The sequence below is a fragment of the Oreochromis aureus genome, linkage group 15 (assembly GCF_013358895.1).
Source record: "Oreochromis aureus strain Israel breed Guangdong linkage group 15, ZZ_aureus, whole genome shotgun sequence".
In the NCBI taxonomy this organism is placed as follows: domain Eukaryota; kingdom Metazoa; phylum Chordata; class Actinopteri; order Cichliformes; family Cichlidae; genus Oreochromis; species Oreochromis aureus.
In genome coordinates, this window is record NC_052956.1 from 19,059,640 (window position 1) to 19,079,332 (window position 19,693).

The window sequence follows — 19,693 nt, forward strand, 5'->3', positions numbered from 1 at the left end:
TCGCAGTGTCAATCACTAGTTTGTTTTTTTAGTTTCCTATTAAATCCAAGCTGATCTTAATTTTGTAAATTATAATTCCATCCAACATCAGGTGTCTCTTAGGGTGGGCTACCTTGCCTTGCTTGCGACATCTGGGTTGCTATCAAACAGGAACCTACGAAAAGAATCACTAACTGAGACAAATGACCCAAAATTATCTGTTTGGCAGCTGCGATAAGAACTGGTTCATTCCTAAGGAAAGCTGGTTGAGTGCTTCCTGTTATCATCACCTTTAGCAGTGGATAGACCTGACCACATTCCATGAAAGGAAACCTGTCTCACAATTAATAGCAACACACAATCAGATCATTCATGAAATAATATGATCAACATGGCCCACAAGTGACACAGATTATATAAATGTCACGTTTTCCATTTCATGGCATAACCTGCTGATGTGTTTTGAATATTCAGGTAATGTTAAACTCAAAATGCCCTCTAAACCAATATTATGAGCTCTATTACTATATATACAATCATATATTACTATATACTTCCCCATTAAAATGATCAAAGTGAGTTGGTGGATCACTATAGTTCAGTTTGCATTAGTTAAAAATTGCTGCTTTTTAGCCTTTAAGATTTTCTTTAATTAGCCTTCGCAGAGTCAGGAGTTACACTGGATGGTCTCTTCAGCATGAATGAAAAATAAGAGTGGACAGGATGAGAAACTAATCTCAATTTATCAAATCTTTCATTTCACTTTTAAGGTTATGTATTCCCTTATACTTTAAGATTTCAGCCTTGTTAATGAAGTTTTTCACTTGTGGTTCTTTTTAAAAAGATCACAGTGAAACACCACGTTAGCAACTCATATGACTTCTCCATTGACCTCAAGGATACAAGGATGGAGTTCTATAGCCATATTATTTCATGTACAGTGGATAAAACCAAAGGAAAAGCTTTTTGAATGTGTTTTTACCAGAGTTTAAGAACAAAAAGAAATAAGAAATTTGATTGTTTTTGTGCAGTCTGCATAAAAACAGTCCTAAGGTGGAAAATGCAGTAGAGATTGCTTTGTTTTGTTTTAATGATGGATTAGCAGCTTATGTCATGTTGTTACTGTGACTCGTTTGCGGTGCTAAGGGCCAAATGAAGCTGCTAACTGATATTTGCAGGTGTTCAGCCTGTGGGGCTTTCAGAGTGCAGCTCTAATATATGCAGCTCATTAACACGTGTTTTGACTTGTGGAGAATGGGTTAGATACTAATTTTCTCTCAACTTTTCACTGTATGTGCGCAGAAGTGGAAAACTTTGTTTCTGGGACGAGCTAGTTGTTGGTTTACACCAATCTCTAAGTCTTGTTGGCCACATCTCAGGAGATTTTCTTTGTTTGCTGATTCTTTTGATTGAAAATGTATGAATTCATGTAACATTTCATTTGGCAGCAGCTTATAAATATTGATGTCTTAGATTGTTTGATTTCTCCCTCTGACTTCAAATGATAGAAGTCTCCCAAATAGCACACCCAAGTTGACCATTTGCATCTTACCTAATGCGTGACTAATCGATCCGTAGAACGCTCATCAGTCATGCTGTCAGGCAGATTACTCCTGGCTTGCTGTAATTGGTTTATACGTAAGTCTTGTGATGCATGTAGGTGTGTGGGCACATCATCAAGTAAGCAATCATCTGTCACAAGTGGGTGTTTTTATTGCTCGCATGTCTTTCAACATTAAATGAAGTGTGCCGCAGACGTGGTCACCATGAATGACAATAAGACTGAGGCGTGAGGTGAGATGAATTACAGCGTTTGAAGTGAACAGATGTCTCGCTTCAAAAAGGGACATAACAAGTCTGAAATAATGTGGAATAATCACATTTTGAGTGTGGCCATTAGCTTACTCTCCTGATCTTTTTTTTTTTTTTTTAATTGCAAATTGCAATTAACACCAAATTACTAGTGCTGTCCCACTGCTTCACTTTGTGCCACTAAATAGCCATTTATACATTTCTGTCCTAATTACATGGTTTGTGTTCCTGTGAAGTTAACTATGCTACTTTAATTGTGGCACGTGCCATTTAAACTGTTCAGTAATGTCATAGCGACCTCCATAGTATAACAGTTTACAGGTTCACCGGACAAGTGAAAGATTCCCAGTTTGATCCTGGGAGGAGGCAGCAATCCCTTTGGGGTTGTGTCAGGAAAAATCATCCAAATCAAACATGCAGAGCTACCTGCTGTGGCAACCCCTAGGGAATAAGTGAGCAGCTGACCACATGTTACGATTAACTAACGCAACATAAATTCACTGTCATTATAAATGGCTGGCAGGGTCTTTGTTATGCCTTGTGTTTCCTTAGCTTTAAAGTTTAGAATTTCTGTACTTCACTTTTTCTTTTGTGCATCCTTATGTGCACTCGCTTTACTCACTTTGTAAGGCACACATCGCTAATTCTGTGTTGGACCAATTTGCCTTAATTGTTCATGGCATAGATTCAGCAAGGTGATGGAAACATTCCTAAGGGTTTGGTCCATATTGACATGATAGCATCACACAGTTTCTGCACATCCATAATGGAAATGTAAACAGTTTAAACTTCTTCTGTCTACATGCCTAAATGCAATGAGTTGCTGCCATGTCATTGGCTAATTATATGTGTTTACAGGCTCTACTTTAAGGTTATGGTTCCTGTGAAGTATCTTCACTGCAGTTAGTAGGGCTGAAGTAACTAGATATATTTATTTTGCGGAAACATAAAATCTTCATGAGATGGTCTCCCTAAATGAATTTAAGATAACTTTGAATGAGCTGGAGGCACTTTTAAGTCTATAGTCACTCATGTTTCTCTATTTCACGTTTTTCACTGTGTGGATATTGTTTGTATAACTATTGTGTAACCACTGCTGATTGGCCTGCTGCCTATCTTGGCTGGGACAAAAGAGACTGAAATGTCAAGAGTCATGTTTTCCTGATTAAATACAGGTTAAATAAGTAAAAAATACATTTTGTAGCATTACATTTAGCTGCTGTCGAAAACAGTTTATAAATGATTTATTAGAAAATATTTAGCAACCGTTGAAAAAAACTACTATATAAATAGTGCCTCGGATTGCTTTCTGTGATAGTAAACTGATGTTATTCATCCAGAAGCATGCAGTTAAAAAGACTAATGCGACACCTGGTCTTCAACACACTTCAAAGTGGAATATCAAGTAGACAAACTGGAAGTAGGTTTTGTCCTCCATTTATTTGTTTCAAACTGAGACGAGGTCACAAGGCCCAGTAGACTCTCAGCCTCTTGCTGTGCTGCTGTCTGAAAGAGTGAGTAGAGCTGTCAGTCACACAGGAGTCCAAGAAACTGTCCAGCACATCAGGAAATGAGGCAGCTGCTAAAAAGGTGGCGTTTCTCACAAGTTCTACAACACTCAAGAGGCACACAACATGCCGAATAACGTCCACAGATACCTCTCATCTGTGAGTACATAAATACACAAATGCATTTTTAACATTGAAATGACATTTTGTGAAAAGTGAAATCCAGACAATTTTTAAAGTGAAAATAATTTTGACATTTCTGTAATTTGTTGTTTTTGATGGCTTATTTTATAAACCTGGTTCACTAAAAGCTCTAGCACTGAAGAAGAAATTCTACAGTGCAGACTGGGATTATTAGCTAATTAAAACAGTTTCATAAAAACAGAGTGACATCACTTTTCTTTTCTTGCATATCCTAAATTGCTGCAGAAAGCATCAAAATGAAGGTCGGAGACCTTGTTATTTTATATATGATTAAGATCTTAAAGGGCATCCACTGTTGGCAGTGAAAACGGCATCCTCTCTGGCACTTCACCTCATTATACCGTGTTACGGTTTTTGGCATCCTCTGGCTTTCTGCCTGTTATACCTTGCTATCTTGTGAAGTCTCTTTGTAGTGTAGTCCTCTCAGTCGTGCCAGTATGCTTAAGCATTTCAGTTCGCTGCTTGGGTATAAAGCATGGAAAATCCCATCTTGAAAAAACCAATTAGCGGGAAATTTAATATGAGGGACCAATTTTGGCAGAATTAATTGCAGAGGTATAGTCTAGAGAGCAGGTAGACAGTAAACATTAACTAGATTGTTATGATTATTGCTGCGTATCCTTGACGTACGTATGGGAAAACTCTAATAAGCTCTTAAATGCAGTATAATGCAAAATCAGCTTTGGTGCTGAAGGGATAAAGTGGTGAGGAAGTGAAATTTGGTATTGGTATTGTTTTTTTTCTTATTTTCTCTACAGGTCATGAACCTTGGCCTCAAACACAGAGCTTTCGTTGGCTTCTGCTTCTTTACTTTCTCAAAAAGCTCCTGGATTTGAGCAGCCTGCATGAGTCTGGCTTCATTACCAGCAACTGAAAATCAACCATGAAACCTTTCCTAAGGGTTGCTACTTAACAAAGCTTACAATTGGCTACAGCAAGCTGATGGGGGAAAAATTATGTTGGGCAACCTAGTACTTGCAGACATAAAAGGCCGGGGGAATTAGACAACAAAAAGAATAAATGGGGTCTTTGCCTGCACAATTTTACCCTGCTGTATAGTGTGGTAGAAATTACAGTTTGTTTTTCTCGGTGCTGCTGTTCTGCTACAATATCTCAGGCTGCCAGGCCTCTCTGTATTTTGATGTCTCTGTTTTTGTTTGTGTGTTTTGCTGCAGACTACTTAACGTGCTCTGCTGTAATCTGGACTCCTTTCTGCTGTTGGAGAGCCAATATAACATCTGCTCCATGTTGCTGCAGAGTCAAATGGGGAACGTCACTGACCCAGACTCCAGTGAGGGGTATGAACTCATAAAAATATGCTTAAAAATTTATGGTAAAGTATTTAAGAGTTCAGTCCATGAATATTTGGATGATGACACAATTTTTGTAATTTTGCTTTTGTACATCAACAATCAAGAAAGCCAATCATTTTCAGAGGCTCAGATTACTCCACATTTAACTGAGAAGCAGCTTCATAACCATGAGAGGTCTGTCCATTGTTATTCCAAGACAAATTAAGCAAAATAAAGGCTCTTTAGTCAGGTAGATGTTGACTTAAATCAATCAGTCAAGTAAATATGAGGTCCAGTTATGTGTTGATTCACATCACTAATTCGCCATTGGACTAGAAATCCAAAATGAATCTAACAGAGACAGAGCGAGTAAGAACTTTAGAATTGGGCAAATATACATATTGTTAAAATTAAGGAATTTCACAATACAAATAGATAATGATCCAGAGCGCACTGTAAAAGAAACCACCAAAAAAGAAGGAATAAAAATGGGATGCCCTTCAATGGTCAATTTAGTCACCTCCTGTCAATCCAAGCATGCTTTTCAGTTATTAAATACAAAACTCAAAGCAGAAAGACTCTCAAACCAGCAACAACTTAAGGTAGTGCTGGTTTGTGGGTCTAGCAGAGCAGTGTAAGGGAGGAAACACAGCATTTGACTGACTAAAGACTGTTTTAGCGCCTCACGTCCATGAGGCGCTAAAACAGTCTTTATATTTAAAATTGTTGCTTTTGAGCATCTGAAAATTTGGGACAGTGTTAAAAAATGCCTAAAATTTCTAAACTGTCAACTCAAAACTGTTGTTAATGTTGCTGAATTAAAGCTGGAAGTCTGTACTTAAATCACATCTTGACTGTTTGACTTTAAAGACACAATGGTGATGTAGAACATTATAAAGATTGTGTCATTGTCTGAATATTTATGGACCTAACTGTTTCATTTTTTTTATTGTTCATAATTGTTGATAATTCTGTTCAGTCTTTTTATCAGGTGTTGATTTAGCTTTTGTTAAACTTGCAAACTGAAGTACTAGTTTGTATTTAAGTTACTAATGATAGAATATATTATTAGTTAATTATTAATATTATTACTTATTGCAATTCATATACTATGTTGTTGTTTAATTTTTTTCTGTGCTTGAAATCTGAGTCAAAAGTACACACACCACTGTCACAGTGGTTATAGTGGCCATCATTTATCTACAGTCTGTGAGCTTACTGTAAAATTCAAACGTGGAGTTTTTATAATCATTTCAGGAAAAGCATGTTTACTTGAAATCTGAAGAACTCCAACAACAAAAAGCGCTAATTTCAGCGGAAGTTGTTTCATAATCTCTCTATGCCCACTCGGCTGTCACAGTCACTCTCACATTTGAAGGTTTTTTGTTTCTCTGTGAATCACTTTGATACGACAGAACACTTTTGAAATTAATCAGTGCTCAGGATGAGAAATTGTTTGTTTGCCTTGTGACAAATAAAATAAAATAAAGCAGAAAGAAAGGGAAAAGGCCATTTCCGAGAGTCTATGTTCAAGAGCCCTTTTCTCTTGGTAATGGCTGGCAGAGTCATTGCTGTTGGTTTGAATGGGAATGGCCCTGAAATGCCAGCTCGCATGGCGTGTCTGAGTGCTGGCTCAATTTTTGAGAGTGATGAGTCGTTAATTCATCCTTCCATCTCCTGACCTCTTTTCCTCTCTTTCTCCCATTGTCATCATGAGCTTACTATTTCTTTTCTATCTTATTCTCATCCCTTTCCTTTTTCTCCGTTCAGTGTCATCTAAATGTAACATTTTTGGCATTTCATCACTGACTTTTTTCTGTTGTAGTTCTTTTGCCTGTCTCGTTATTCATATTTTGCTTCTGACCTTTTCAATATGAATAACACCAGGATTCATCAATCATTTTATTTTACTACACTTCTTTTAGCCATGAGTGTGTGTGTGTGTGTGTGTGTGTGTGTGTGTGTTTGTGTGTATGTGTATATATCTACATATATTTTTGTGTTCTTAAAAATGTATGCAAATTCCATTTTGTCCCAAGCAGGCCCCCAGAAAGAGCACCATACAAGAGAACAGTCCTTTTTATTACTCATTTCAAGTCCAAATTGCTGCAGCTGTTAGAACTATCCAGCATGGCTGGCACCCTTCGATCCTGAAGTGCCTTTATAATTGGAATATTCTCTGATCTAATCTGAATTTCTAACTTGAAAACCCTGCTATCTTTTCTAACTTGCCTCACAGCAGCGTACAGTTTAAGTTATTGAGAGGCTTCAAACTCTGTGAAAAGTACTTCACAGGACTTGAATATCAAAAACGCATAGAGTGACTTCCAGTGTGGTTCCATTTTCATTTGAAGGGTAATCTTGCCTTGGAATGTTTTTTCTGTAATTGCACATGCCATGTTGGCATAATTGACCAAAAGTTGTACGTATGGATGGATGGATATATATGTTTTCTCTTTAGGTCATAACTAGGAATCACTATGGTATACAAACTACTGAAGATGCATGACATCAAGGCTGGTTTCCATGCTCGTTGCTGATCTCTTCTTTAACCTCCCTTCAAAGAGGGGTTGCTAAACGTCTTGGAACTTAACTTGATTTAATAAATGTCAGTAAAATAACCTCCAGTCTTCTCTGTTCTTCTCAGGAATATCATCATAGACAGTCTGTCAGTGGAGAGGAACCATGTGCTGGTTCGTGTTAGTGTCGTTGGAGGACCATCTGAGAGGAGGCTCCCTCCTCGAGACTTGCAAGAGGTGAGCTCTGCTTTGAATTGTACAGAATTAGTCATACTTTTCCACATGCTGATTGGACTGTTGCTGCCACTTAAAAACTTTTTTTGTTTTTTGTTTTGTACAAATTAAAAGCGCAATTGGTTCTACAAAAGGGACATTCCCAGAAATCACTGTAGAATGTGAGGAGTGTTTCAGTTCAAGGGGCCACATGTAAAATCACACAAGATTTATTTATTTTTATTTATTTTAAAGGCTCAACTTAATGAAATAGCTAAGCTTCTATAGCTGTCATTAAAACATGGTCTAAAATTGATTCAGAAACACACTCATTTCCCACACAGGAGGAAGCTTACATTGCTCACTGGCCCACTGGCCCTGGCTAACCCTTCTCACCAGCTTTTGTAGTCAGCTTCTGATTGCAGAGTGAAGTCAACAGGAAAAAAAGTTACAGTGGATTCAGGGAAAGAGAGGACCTACTGGGCCAGTAACACTGCTGTTGTTGTTGTTTTTTTATTGTTTCATAGGATCATCTTGTCCTTTTTTTTGTTTCACAGCCAGTAAACATGGACACCGCAGGACTCAAATACACAACCTGCAGCTAGGAGGTTACAGTTCAAAAAAGGCACACTTTAGTGGGCAACAAAGGTTTTGGTACACAGCAGATCAGACAGGGAAAAAACAGAAACAGGACCCAGGGAGAGCAGGCACAGTAACACTAAATGGCCCGGCAGCTTTGAGTATAAAAAAAACATAAGAATAATAACAAAGGGACAACATAAGCTGAGACTTGACTTGTTTTTATTTTTCCCTTCACCATTCCTCAAACTCAGTATTCCCTCTGGTCACAATCCGAGCAAAAACTCATCCCTCCACTTCTGTTCTGCACTTCTGCTACTCACAGTTTATTACAGATGAAGTGTCCTACTGATTACCATCAGAGCTTCAGTTGTTTGAAGCCTGCAGGTTTATTTGCTTATTTACTCAGCATATTTTAGGATAGAAATAAATTATTTAGGTGTTGTTTATGCTGAACTGAAAACAGGAACTAATTTATGCTGAGGTCAAGGAGAGGATATGAAAGATAATTTGGAAGAGGGGGAAGGTGTAAATTGTTTCCGTCATGTTTCACAGGTCTCTCTTATGCCCTTCCTCTGTTATTTGTAGAGAATATAAGAAATGGAAAGCTGTTAAATAAATTCTTAATTTGTGTGAAGTCTTCAAAATGAATAAAACAAGTTTTTTAGAGGCATGAAATGAAGTGATTCACTGTAAATGGTGCAAGTCTATTACTCCAAATGTTTAGAGCTGAGCCCCGTGCAGTATACTTTGTGTCCCGCTTCTTTAATGTAACAGCAGAGCTAGTCGTGTTATGTTGGGATGAGGAAGAGAATACCTGCCTAAAAACAGACACATACTGGCAGCAAAGTTACTTTATAAAGTGAGCAGAGAGGTTTGCAGTCAGACATCAGTATAAAAGCAAAACACTGAGCACAAAAGCCTCTGTGCAACTTTACTCAGCTGTGCACACATGCAGACATCTGCAACATCAAAAATCAACTATTTTCTTTTGTGTCTAGTATCGTATTACATAGCATAATGTTACATTAATTACAATGCAATGTAATTTAGGATTTTACAGAAACTATTTAATGCTGTGAGTCAAATTCCCAAAGAACCCAAAAAAATCAATATCTGAAATTTTGCTTAAAAAACAAACAAACAAAAAAATACAGTAGTATTGTGACAGCCCTCTGCCCTGCCTGCTGTGTGTGTCCGTCTGTATTGTTTTGCTGGTTCCTTTGGTTGGAGTTAATTAGCACAACTGGGAGCACCTGGTCAGTCTCCCTGGGGCATTTAAGAGGCTTTTGCTCTCTGTCCATCCACCCAGCACCGTGCTATTTTTTTGGTTGGCTTTAGCCTGATTATTTTAGGTTTCACACTCACAACACCATACACCTACCATCCAAACACTCATCCATCTGTTGACACACTGAAAAAACTGACTAGACGCCTTATACAGTTAACTGTGATTGTTTATTTTTGGTTGATAAATTGTGCAGTTTTTAATGTGCCTCTCCCATTACTTATCATGGCTCATGAGCCGGACCATGACAGACACTCGGAGGAACCCTGTCTTGTACTTTTTAAGAAAGTGACTAGAGGTGCACTCAAATTGAATGCCCATGAATTTAATGAAACCCAGCTTGGTAGTTTTTATGTAACCTTGCTGGCCAACAAACAGGATTGAAAACTTACCTGTCCATCAGCTTGCTAATAATGTAGGACACAGAAATTTAAAGGCTCGGTTTGTTGCCTACAGTAACAGGAAGGTCTTGTGGGGTTTGTCTCTGTGCCTTCAAGTGCTCCTGTTTCCTGTCATATACCAAAAAAACCCCAAAAACATGTCATTTAGCACTTCAGGTTTGGCTGTAGCGGCAACTGTGATCCTGAATAGTTGTCTGTCTCTGTAATTGACTAGCCTGCCAATAGTGTAACCAGTTCCAGTATCATGCTGCTCACATATTCATTACAAGTTCTCAAGCTGCATAGATTGTGTGCCATTCCAACTTTTTCCAACATCTTCAGACAAGCACATCACTGAGTGGTAGACTCAAATACCCACAGGGATTATCATGAGTGGAGGGCACAGACAATTGGATAAAGAGGCCTGCTTTCTAAACTTCATTAACATTTAGAGCATATTATTTTGGCAAGTCACATGCTGAGTTATGACCCAAAAGTTATGGTTCTTCAGAAATAAGTAATGAGAAAAATAATGAATGCGGCACTAAATGGCAGTGGGTTATACAAATAAAGAAATAAATGAAGGAGGAAAAGAGGGGGGAAAAAAACAAAGAGAGGGGGAAATAAGTGATGGCACATAAATATAAACAACCATTTTATGAACTGCTACCAGCTCAGAGCAAAACAATTGCTCAGTAATGAATTCATCAACACTGTTTAACTGCACTACGCTATTCATAATTTCCCGTGTTTCAGAAATACTGTCACCATACATTATCATCAGAAAGATTTAGTACATTCCATTGAATTACAAACAAATGCTAGCAGTCCTGCATAATAATGTGTCAAAAATTCAGAAAAACAGCCCTAAAAGCTGTTTAGACAGAATAAGACAAAGAGAATAAATGGAAATAACGTGACTCATGCAAGTCTGAAAAGGACTTGCAGTGTTATTCACCACAGCTTAATATGTTTTTGTTATCATGACATTGTAACCGTGTGGATTTAAGCGTAACGTATTAAACATTGTAATACGTGGGCATCAGGTTTCGCTTTTTTTTTAATCTGCTTGCTCTAGGGAGAAGGAGAACATCCTTACCCCTGGCCCTGGTTTTCATGCTATCCCGTACCTCGCTGCTACACTTTGGATCCACCAGACATCCTACATACCTCACCGGGTAGGAGGAACATTGATGAACTCACTAATAATATCTTAGTTTAATTGTGATTTTTTTTTTTTCCACCTCTAGTCCTTTGTCTGTCTTCAGACTCCGAGATTAGTGCGTTTCTGTCTTCATGGAAAGACCCAAAGAATGACGGAAGCTGGATGGAAGCCTGCCGAACGCTGTACTGTAAAGTCATGGCGTCAAAACCCAACGTGTTAACTGGAAAGGGTAAGCTGCTGGCTCTCTGGGTTTCTGTTTTTCTCACATCTAGTTAGACGCATTCACATTTCTAATACACTACATTGCCCCCTGTGTTGATTGTAGAAGAGATGCTCTCGCAGCAGTTAAAAAAAGTGCAAATTATCTTTTTAAACTAAAAATGTTTCTCTTAAAGTGTGAGAGAAATTAAAAAAAAAAAAAAGCATAGAAAAGCTAACTGAAGGGTCATGAAGAGTACTTCACAAACTGTGCTGGGTATGACTGAGCGTTACTGCTTGAGGATTGGTGATAATGTATTTTTTACCTACAGCTTAATTCACCTTCAGTGTACCTGCTCCATTTGCTTTAGCTAATTTTCTTTGCCTCCAGGAATGTAGAGAATGATGACAGATTTCAGTATAATTTCTGTGTAAATTTGACTGCCACATCAGATTTGCAATTTAAAGAATCTTTAAAAAAAAAAAAAGACTGTTGTTGTTACTTAGTTTCTCCTTAAGGAAAAATTATTTGACCAAAAAGATGAAAAATGCAGGGTTTAAATTATAGGAGTCAAACATTAAGACAAATGCATGAATTAACACTGTGCACCCCATGGAGGATTTTTTGTTTTGTCTGAGAGCACCAGAGTAGTTTATATCTAGGAACACAAGGAAGAAAAGAGTGTGAAAAGCTGGTGGAGTGGATGGTTTGATTGTGAGTGTTTTGTGGATCAGGGATGAGGGGACACATTTAAATTGTAGATGGGAATACCAATGAGCTTACTGGCTGAAAAAGTTAACTTTAAGTTTGTTCTCAGTGGTTCAAGTGTAAGCATGTACAAATAGGCAAAAACAGAAAAAACTGCTCAACAATGCTTCAGTACCGAAGAAGATGGTTGGTGCTTTAGTTTACAGATAACTGTGTGTCTCTGTTAACAGACAACGCTTCTAAGTGTGACTGGTATGTCTACGATTTCAGTATTTGAGATGTTAAGATGGAGAAAGTGAGACACAGAATACTAGGGGGAGAAAGACATTTTGCGTTAACTGACGAGTGCAGGGTGCACGTGTCTTCCCCGTATTTTAAGCCAAGAGTAGTTGTAATTTATCGTTTGTAGTGAGAAATGGAGTACATAGCCCTGTGGGAGTGAGAATAATGGTGGGTGACAGTGAATTGTCAACTTTAACTGCTTGTGCTCTGCTGGAGAGGAAGTTATGGACCCAGTGGTGCTGCAGTTAGTTGATTACTTAATGGCATGGATTGATGGTAGGAGTAAAGTTTATGTATGCATCTTGAAAGGTGAGCACTTACACCTTCTAATCACATTCAAATAAGCTCTATTGGCTTTCACATAAGCCATATTGTCACAAATATTTATGTTTCTTTAATGCCAAGGAGAGTTTGGGCAAGAACATTTTAAGCCTCCTGAAATGCTTCATAGATAAATCGAATTCAACTAAGACTAAAGAAGTGACTTGATTTGGTGTTTGCTGTTTTATAGTAACAGATTTGGTTGACTGACAGAGTGATTAAGTGACTGTAAATAACACATAAAGTGTGAGTGTAAAATAGTTGTTTAGTAACACCACCAAGAGAGAAAGAGAGAAACCTAAAAATGTCTGATCTAAGGGATTATTTAAATAAAATAAAAGTGTTATTCTCTTTCCACTGTTCTGCATCTGTGTGATGCAGTTATTCTGAATTCAGTACCTATATAAATGGGAGAGCTAAAACAAATTTCACTGGTCACTGGGACACGACTAAACCTCCATGTATAGAATCAAGAGTCAAATCTAATAAAAAAATACTTCAAAGGTTTGGTGACTTTGCCCAAAATAAGGTTTAAAGGGACTTTTTCCCTGTAAATTGTGCTTCTACATGTTTATAGCTTCATTATCAGAGTATTTTCGGAGCAGGGGCAGGACCGCATCTTTAGTGTTTAAGAATTCTTCTATAGTCGTACTATACTACTGGATACTGGATGCCTGTGCTGGCATTTCTCCTGCGGTGTTGCTATCAGTGTGTGAAGAGTGGGAGAAGAGGGTTGCATTAACAATCTAACACAATGGGCAGCACACTGAACACATTTTATAAGTGGTCAGAAACTTGTAAATAACTCGTGAAAGAATAAAGTTACGTTGAAACCAAGCACACCATTGTTTTTCTTGTGACATTACCAATAAGTTTGATGTGTCACATGGCCCTCTTCCTATTGAAAAAACAAAAGTTGTATCCAAGATGGCCGACTTCTAAATGGCCACCATGGTCACCACCCATCTTGAGGAGTTTTCCCCCTCACATATACTAATGTGCCACAAACAGGACTTTGATATCACCAACCATTCCCATTTTATTAGGCAATGATTTAGGTTTATTTTGCTGCCACACGACTTGGGAAACTTGCAGTCATTGAATTGACCACAAACTCAGTGTATCAGAGTATTCTAGAGTCAAATCTTAAGCGTTTTCTTCAACAGCTGAAACTGAGTCATGCAATTGGATAATCATCCCAAGCACAGCAGCAAATCTACAACAGAGTGGCCAAAAAAGAAAAGAAGCCAGGTGTTGGACGGGCCAAGGCAAAGTCCAGATCTTAACCTTATGGAAATGCTGTGGATCGATCTCAAGGGAGCTGCACATTAAAGAGTGCCTGTAAACCGCGATGAAGTGGAGCAAAGCTGTAAGAAACACTGGCTCAAAGTTCCTCCACAATAATGTCTATGTGACTGATAAAGTCACACAGAAAACAATTATTTCATGTTATTGCTGCTAAAGGTGTTTCTACAAGCTGGTGAATCATGGGGTGTACTTAGGTTTTTCACAGGACTGCAGTGCTCTGAAAATATGACTACATAAACATTGATGATCCAGATTCAGGAGGGAGACCACCTCTGTGTGTTGGATGCACAAGGTCAAATAAATAATCTTTCTTATTGACTTGACGGGTGTAATATATGCTAAATATATTAACAGTGAAAAGACCAAAAAAATCCAGATGACACAATCTGAAAGTTTTCAGGGTTTTTTCTTTAGCCTCCTTTTCTCCTGATTGCTTTTATTGAAATTCAGGTGCACTCTCCACTTTTCCTCACCAAGATTACATAAACCTGATGTCCATGAACCTTTTAAGACTCATCATCAATGTCGTTGACAGCCACTGTGAAATTGCACCTACGCCTACTTTTCCTATGTAGGAGTAAATAGCTGTGATTCAACGAAGACAAAAATACATTCAAATGAAGGAGGGCTGACAATCTTGTCATTAATGCATGTACTGCACAGTGATTGCCTCCTTTCATCAGTACACTGTTGAAGCCTGTAAAAGCAACTACTCCACAGCTCATTTGAGGCTTTTCACTGGAAGACCACGATCAAGATTTATTATCATTTAGGCTTCTCTTTGCTGTCGAAGTGCTATTTCATGTGTCACATCATTAACCACGTACAACCTGGTATTTCATTTCTCGAGAAACATTCAGTGAAGGAAATGTTTTATCTTTTATAAACTGACTACTAACTGAAACTGATTTCCTGGGAAGTTTATTCAACAGTTACTTGCGTCTATTTCTGAATATGAAGACACTGTGATTATCACTTGTCTTTGACAAGCTTCTATTCAGCTGGAAGATGATATTGATTATGCTATCTCTTGGTCGAAACACTTACAATTAGAACTGTTTCATGTTCAGTACCTTACTATCTTGTCAGCTTATCGATTCCCTAATTGGTTTTCCTCAGCAGCATATCAATGAAATGCATTCACTCGTGCTCAGAGTTACTGAGCTGCGGAGTGAATAGGAGGTTTGATCAGCCCTTTTAGTCTTCTCTGAATTGGCAGCTTGTGAAATGATTGGAAGGCTGTGCCACTGTGTTTACAAAACACCTTACACTTAGTTCACATATTTAGTAGTATAACAAAAACATACTTTTATTTACCTTTTTTGAAACATTTTATACCAAGACACAAACAGAAAAAGAATGGACAGTGGGTGGAAAAATGCTAATCAAAGGTAGCTAGTGTGAAATATGAGCCATCCAATCAAACAAATGTCACACAGCAGCAGGAAACGGCCCAAGAGACTAAAACCCATCCAGGAATTTCAAGGAAGCTGTAATACCTACCTTTCCCAAATCCAATGAATCCAGAAACAAAAATAGTGGCAGCTGCCAGTGCTACACCTCAGCCTGCTATTAGATACATGTATACATGTCGACTTGTTTTCAAGTTATATTCACAGAATTTTTTTTAGAAAACTTGACCTCTGACCTTGAGGTTTTGAGATTTCAACTCATCCAAGATTTTAAGTAGTTGCACCTATGGTATCAATATGGAAAATCCTACATCGCCTCATTGTTGAGTTATCACATTCACAAGATTTTCAGAAAACTTGAACTCTGACCTTGAGGTCAAAGAGACTGCAGTTCGAACTCGTCATAGACTTTAAGTAGATGTACCTATGGTATGAATGTAAAAATTCTAGGTGACTGTGTTCTCAAGGTATCACATTCACAAGATTTTCAGAAAACTTGACCTCTGACCTTGACCTTGAGGTTGATATTGAACTTTATCATTATTGTTAATGTTAAAAGTTTGTGAACGTTCTCATATTCATAAACTTGCTTGTCCACACCGCCCACCTGCCCAACTGCCTTTTATGGCTGAGTTGTAAAAACTATATTTGATTTGAATTCGGTCAACATCCTCTACAAGGTTATGGTCCTGTGCACCTCTGGATGACTTCCAGTGCTTTAGCCAATCTCACTTTGACTGCTTGCATTTCTGCACATGCACGTTCACCTCGGATGGCAAACCTACGCAGAGCATCAGCTTTTAAACTGACTTGACTTCATGTCAAGGGTCATGACTGGTGGTGGGTTTTGGGTCGAACAGGAGTTTACAGTGCAGGATTATGCAGTGTCAAAGTTGGCACATCAGATCAGCAATGTGGAGCATACTAATCTTTGACTTTCACAAGGTCGTGCACCATGAATTTGTCCCTCTGTGTCAGCCTGTAAATGCTTCTACTGTAACATCCTGAGGCATCTGAGGCTGAGCATTTGGCAGAAATCGCCTGTGTGATGCGTGCTGTAGTGTGCCAGCACAAAGCGCATTGAAAAGACAGGAGTTCCTTTGCCACAAAACAGACTAAAACAAACCAGTCTATTCATTTGGGCTACTACGAGTTAAAACAATAGGTTAAACTCTTTGGCCTGTAGAAGGTTGGTTTTGTATCACCTTTATTTACTGTTTCTTCCTACCTCACCATCCTCTTCCTCTCTTATTTCCAGAATTAGATCTTCAGTGACTGTGGGTGGTTCTTCTTTACACAGACGTGTGAAATGACACTAAAAGCCATGCTGACACAGTTTACTGAGTGACAGTCAGGGCCAGTGAATCCACAGTTGATACAAGATGTACATTTTTTGTATTGTATTACAGTGCATGTAATTTTTTCACCGAGCTATAATTTCTTTTGTCAGAGACATGCTTATCCTAGATGTGAAGCAGGTTTGGTTTTAAACTTCTTTTATATATTATCTTTTATTAGTATTTATAATGCTAATGACTTTATGCCAGCTGAGCACACTGTATGTCTTACTTGGAAAGTATCTGTCCAATCCACTTACAGCTGCTTAATAGCATAGAAAACAGGATGGAACCAACAGTCTAAAAATAGTTGAAATAAAGCAGCTGACATTTGAATTTTTAAATTGGATTTCCTTTGAACGCAATATTTAATGCAGACCTGCTATCTTATGATTTTGTATGTGCCTGCCTTTTCTCCTCAGTGCTGGCTGACCTTCTGGAGAAAGTTGTGGCCCATCTATCCAATTCTGCCTCAGAGTGCTTCTTCTCTCCAGCTCGGTACAAAGGTCAGTAAGAAGAGCAACACCCCCCCACCCCCACCCCTCCATTCTTACAATTTAGTCAAGGAAAATAACTAAAGGGCACTTTGTGGATCAGTGAAGACAGACATACGGTACAGGGGACACAAAACTAACCTCTGTGCTCTGCTCTGTTTACTTTATTTCTGGGTTATGAAAAGTATGTAAAGGTAAATGTTGGTTATACTCCAAAGCATATACAGTACACACTGTGTATAAATGTTTTAACACCTAATTTTAGTGCAGTGTATTTCATGCCAGTTTGAACTTGACACTTTGTTTTCTGTTGTGGGTTGTTATAGCCTTCTACTCTAGTCGCTTCTGAAAGGGCCTGTTGGCTCAGTCAGCTGAACTTGAAGCCTGCTCGCGCTTCAATGTGGAGATGTGGAGACCCTGGCGATTAAACTAGCCCTGAGGATAGGAACCAAAGCTGGTGATAACAACTGTGTATAGATGGTATAACAGCACCGTCGGTCTTTTGTAACCAGACGTGACAAAAAAATACATCACTTTTTTGTCATGTCTGGTTACAAAAGACCAAGATCTGATTGTTCAACTAAAGAAAACACACACGCATTGGCTATTAAGTTTTAAATGATGATGAGATTGTATGTCTACTTTGGGAGTCATAAACATCATTAGACCAGTGCACATATTGTCTCTAAAACACTTGGGTGGAGAGATGAGGAAACCTATCAGTGCTCTGTCTTGGTTGTTGAGTTAACTAATGTGGAAATAAAATTTATCCAGCAGTAAACCTGAGTTTGCGGTGAGGGAAGCATCTTGTACAGTACAGCACTTTCCAGCAAATAAAACATTTGTATTTTAAAATGACCTTCAGTGTGTTTTTGTCGTTGCCGCACTATTCAACCACTCACTACTAACTGCAATGGTAGTTTATTGGGTTGGAAAGTGTGACGACCCTCGCCACCTGGTCTGCCTTCTTGCTGGAGAGCTGCTGTGGCTCATTTCCATCAGTGGCACTGGCAATACCTGCTCTAAACAGCATTGTGTACACAGTCTCTTCAAGCATGCACTCACTTAAACCACTGATTATACTGACTACACACAACATGGTTAGTTTAGGTTCTTCTCTTGTTTCTTTAATTTAAAATAAATAGTCTTTTTAATTGGCATTTGTGTGTGCATCTCCTGTTTTGTCATGGTTGTATGTCCCGGTTCGTGACAGGGTGCATGAGCTCATCTGGTGGGAGTGTAATACTGTAGTATGTCAGGCATAAAAATGTGGTTTTCATGATGGGAGGAGTGTAGAATAAGTGTAAATAAAACAGTTTGGAGTTGGAATATTTCCAGACAACAGACTAAACATTATATTTTAAGAAACTCCAAATTTTGTACTTGTCACAGGGTCTGAGTTGGAAAGCTTTGTCCCTGAGATAGTTGAAAAACCCCAGTTGGGTAAAGCGTTGGGTTTTTTTGTTAACAGACTTGCTTATCTATTTAGTTGGTGTTATTTTTTCATCTAAATTTTTTAGTGCAATTAGCACTTTCGGTACTAATCCATAGCAGTGTGTTGTATTTTTCCATTGTCTGTGTGTAAAATACATATGTAAGCGTGGATTAAACAAAGGATCCTACACCCCAAGCTGGAAGGCAGGATAAAAAGAGAAATCCCTGGAAACAATTCTTGCTGCCCTTAAGAGCAGCTTTTTCCACCACATGCTAAAACGTGTTATGTTTGTCAAATCGAATGAGTGAATGATTTTAGCAGGTTGGAGTATTTGGTAGCCAGTGGGCTAAACAAGCTGACTGATGACAGTCAAAAAGGCACAATGTTATTAAGTTAATGCCGCAACATCTTTCTACCTGGAAAGTTTCCCAAAGGTAATGTGCAATAAGTATCCAATTAGCATATTTATTTGTCCCAGTTTACATGTTTAGTTTACAAGTTAAGTCAAATCATAGTTCAATCATGACCTTCACCTCAAAGACACATTGCACAAGTTGTACTAAGTTTAACATCATGTTTACCATATTAATTGGTGGAAGGATATCAGTTTGAATTTCATCAGTGACTGTATGGCTCTGCTGAAATAATGCAATCATCTGGCACTTAGTAAACATTGGTATAATTATAATAGTGTGTCATTTGTTCAAGCACTCGAAACAAGTGCAGAGAAAGTGTCAAGCACAAGGTTAGTGTGCTTATGCAAAGCAAAAGGTAAGATGTAACACTAACACAAAAAACAGTGAATAATGTTAAATGTACCAGTAGAGAGGGTTAATTGGTTGATAGCTTCTCCAAGAATCAGCAATTTAAAATTAAACAGAGTTCCAGTTCTATAGAAATTAGGGTGTGGGGAAAATGCATGCATGGCTCACGCACTCAATATAAATTAAAAACAAGCAGCTGTTCATTACGGATGCAGATTTACCACATTTCTGGTTTGCACTATTCATTGTTTTTTTGTTTTTTTGTTTTTTTAACTCACTCTGCCATTGTTTTGCACGGGTTAGAAGTTTTAATTAAGATGCAATTAGTTCAGACAGGCCACAAGTCAGTGATTCCCAGCTGATCAGCTTATGGTTTTGCTGATACCCTTCGTTGAATATTTGGCCAAGTCTCATATATGGTGCACTATTTAAGCTGCTTTTGTCAACCCACAGTTGCTGTGCAACTGCCTGCAGTGCACTCATGTGCGCTCCTC

General features: G+C 38.3%; 1 protein-coding gene across 7 annotated transcripts in view; it reads left to right on the forward strand.

The window, feature by feature from the left end:
- Positions 1–19,693, forward strand: part of tbc1d32 (TBC1 domain family, member 32) — an 86,798-nt gene that overhangs the window by 30,661 nt on the left and 36,444 nt on the right. For 5 of the 7 annotated variants that reach the window (XM_039598895.1, XM_039598899.1, XM_039598896.1 and 2 more), the window contains exons 24-28: positions 4,679–4,801; positions 7,443–7,551; positions 10,853–10,952; positions 11,025–11,168; positions 16,929–17,012. In XM_039598895.1, the coding sequence (XP_039454829.1) occupies positions 4,679–4,801; positions 7,443–7,551; positions 10,853–10,952; positions 11,025–11,168; positions 16,929–17,012 (560 nt within the window). Of the gene's footprint in view, positions 1–4,678; positions 4,802–7,442; positions 7,552–10,852; positions 10,953–11,024; positions 11,169–16,928; positions 17,013–17,326; positions 17,794–19,693 lie in introns of those variants that run through there. The other 2 variants (XM_039598901.1, XM_039598900.1) reach the window with 2 other exon arrangements.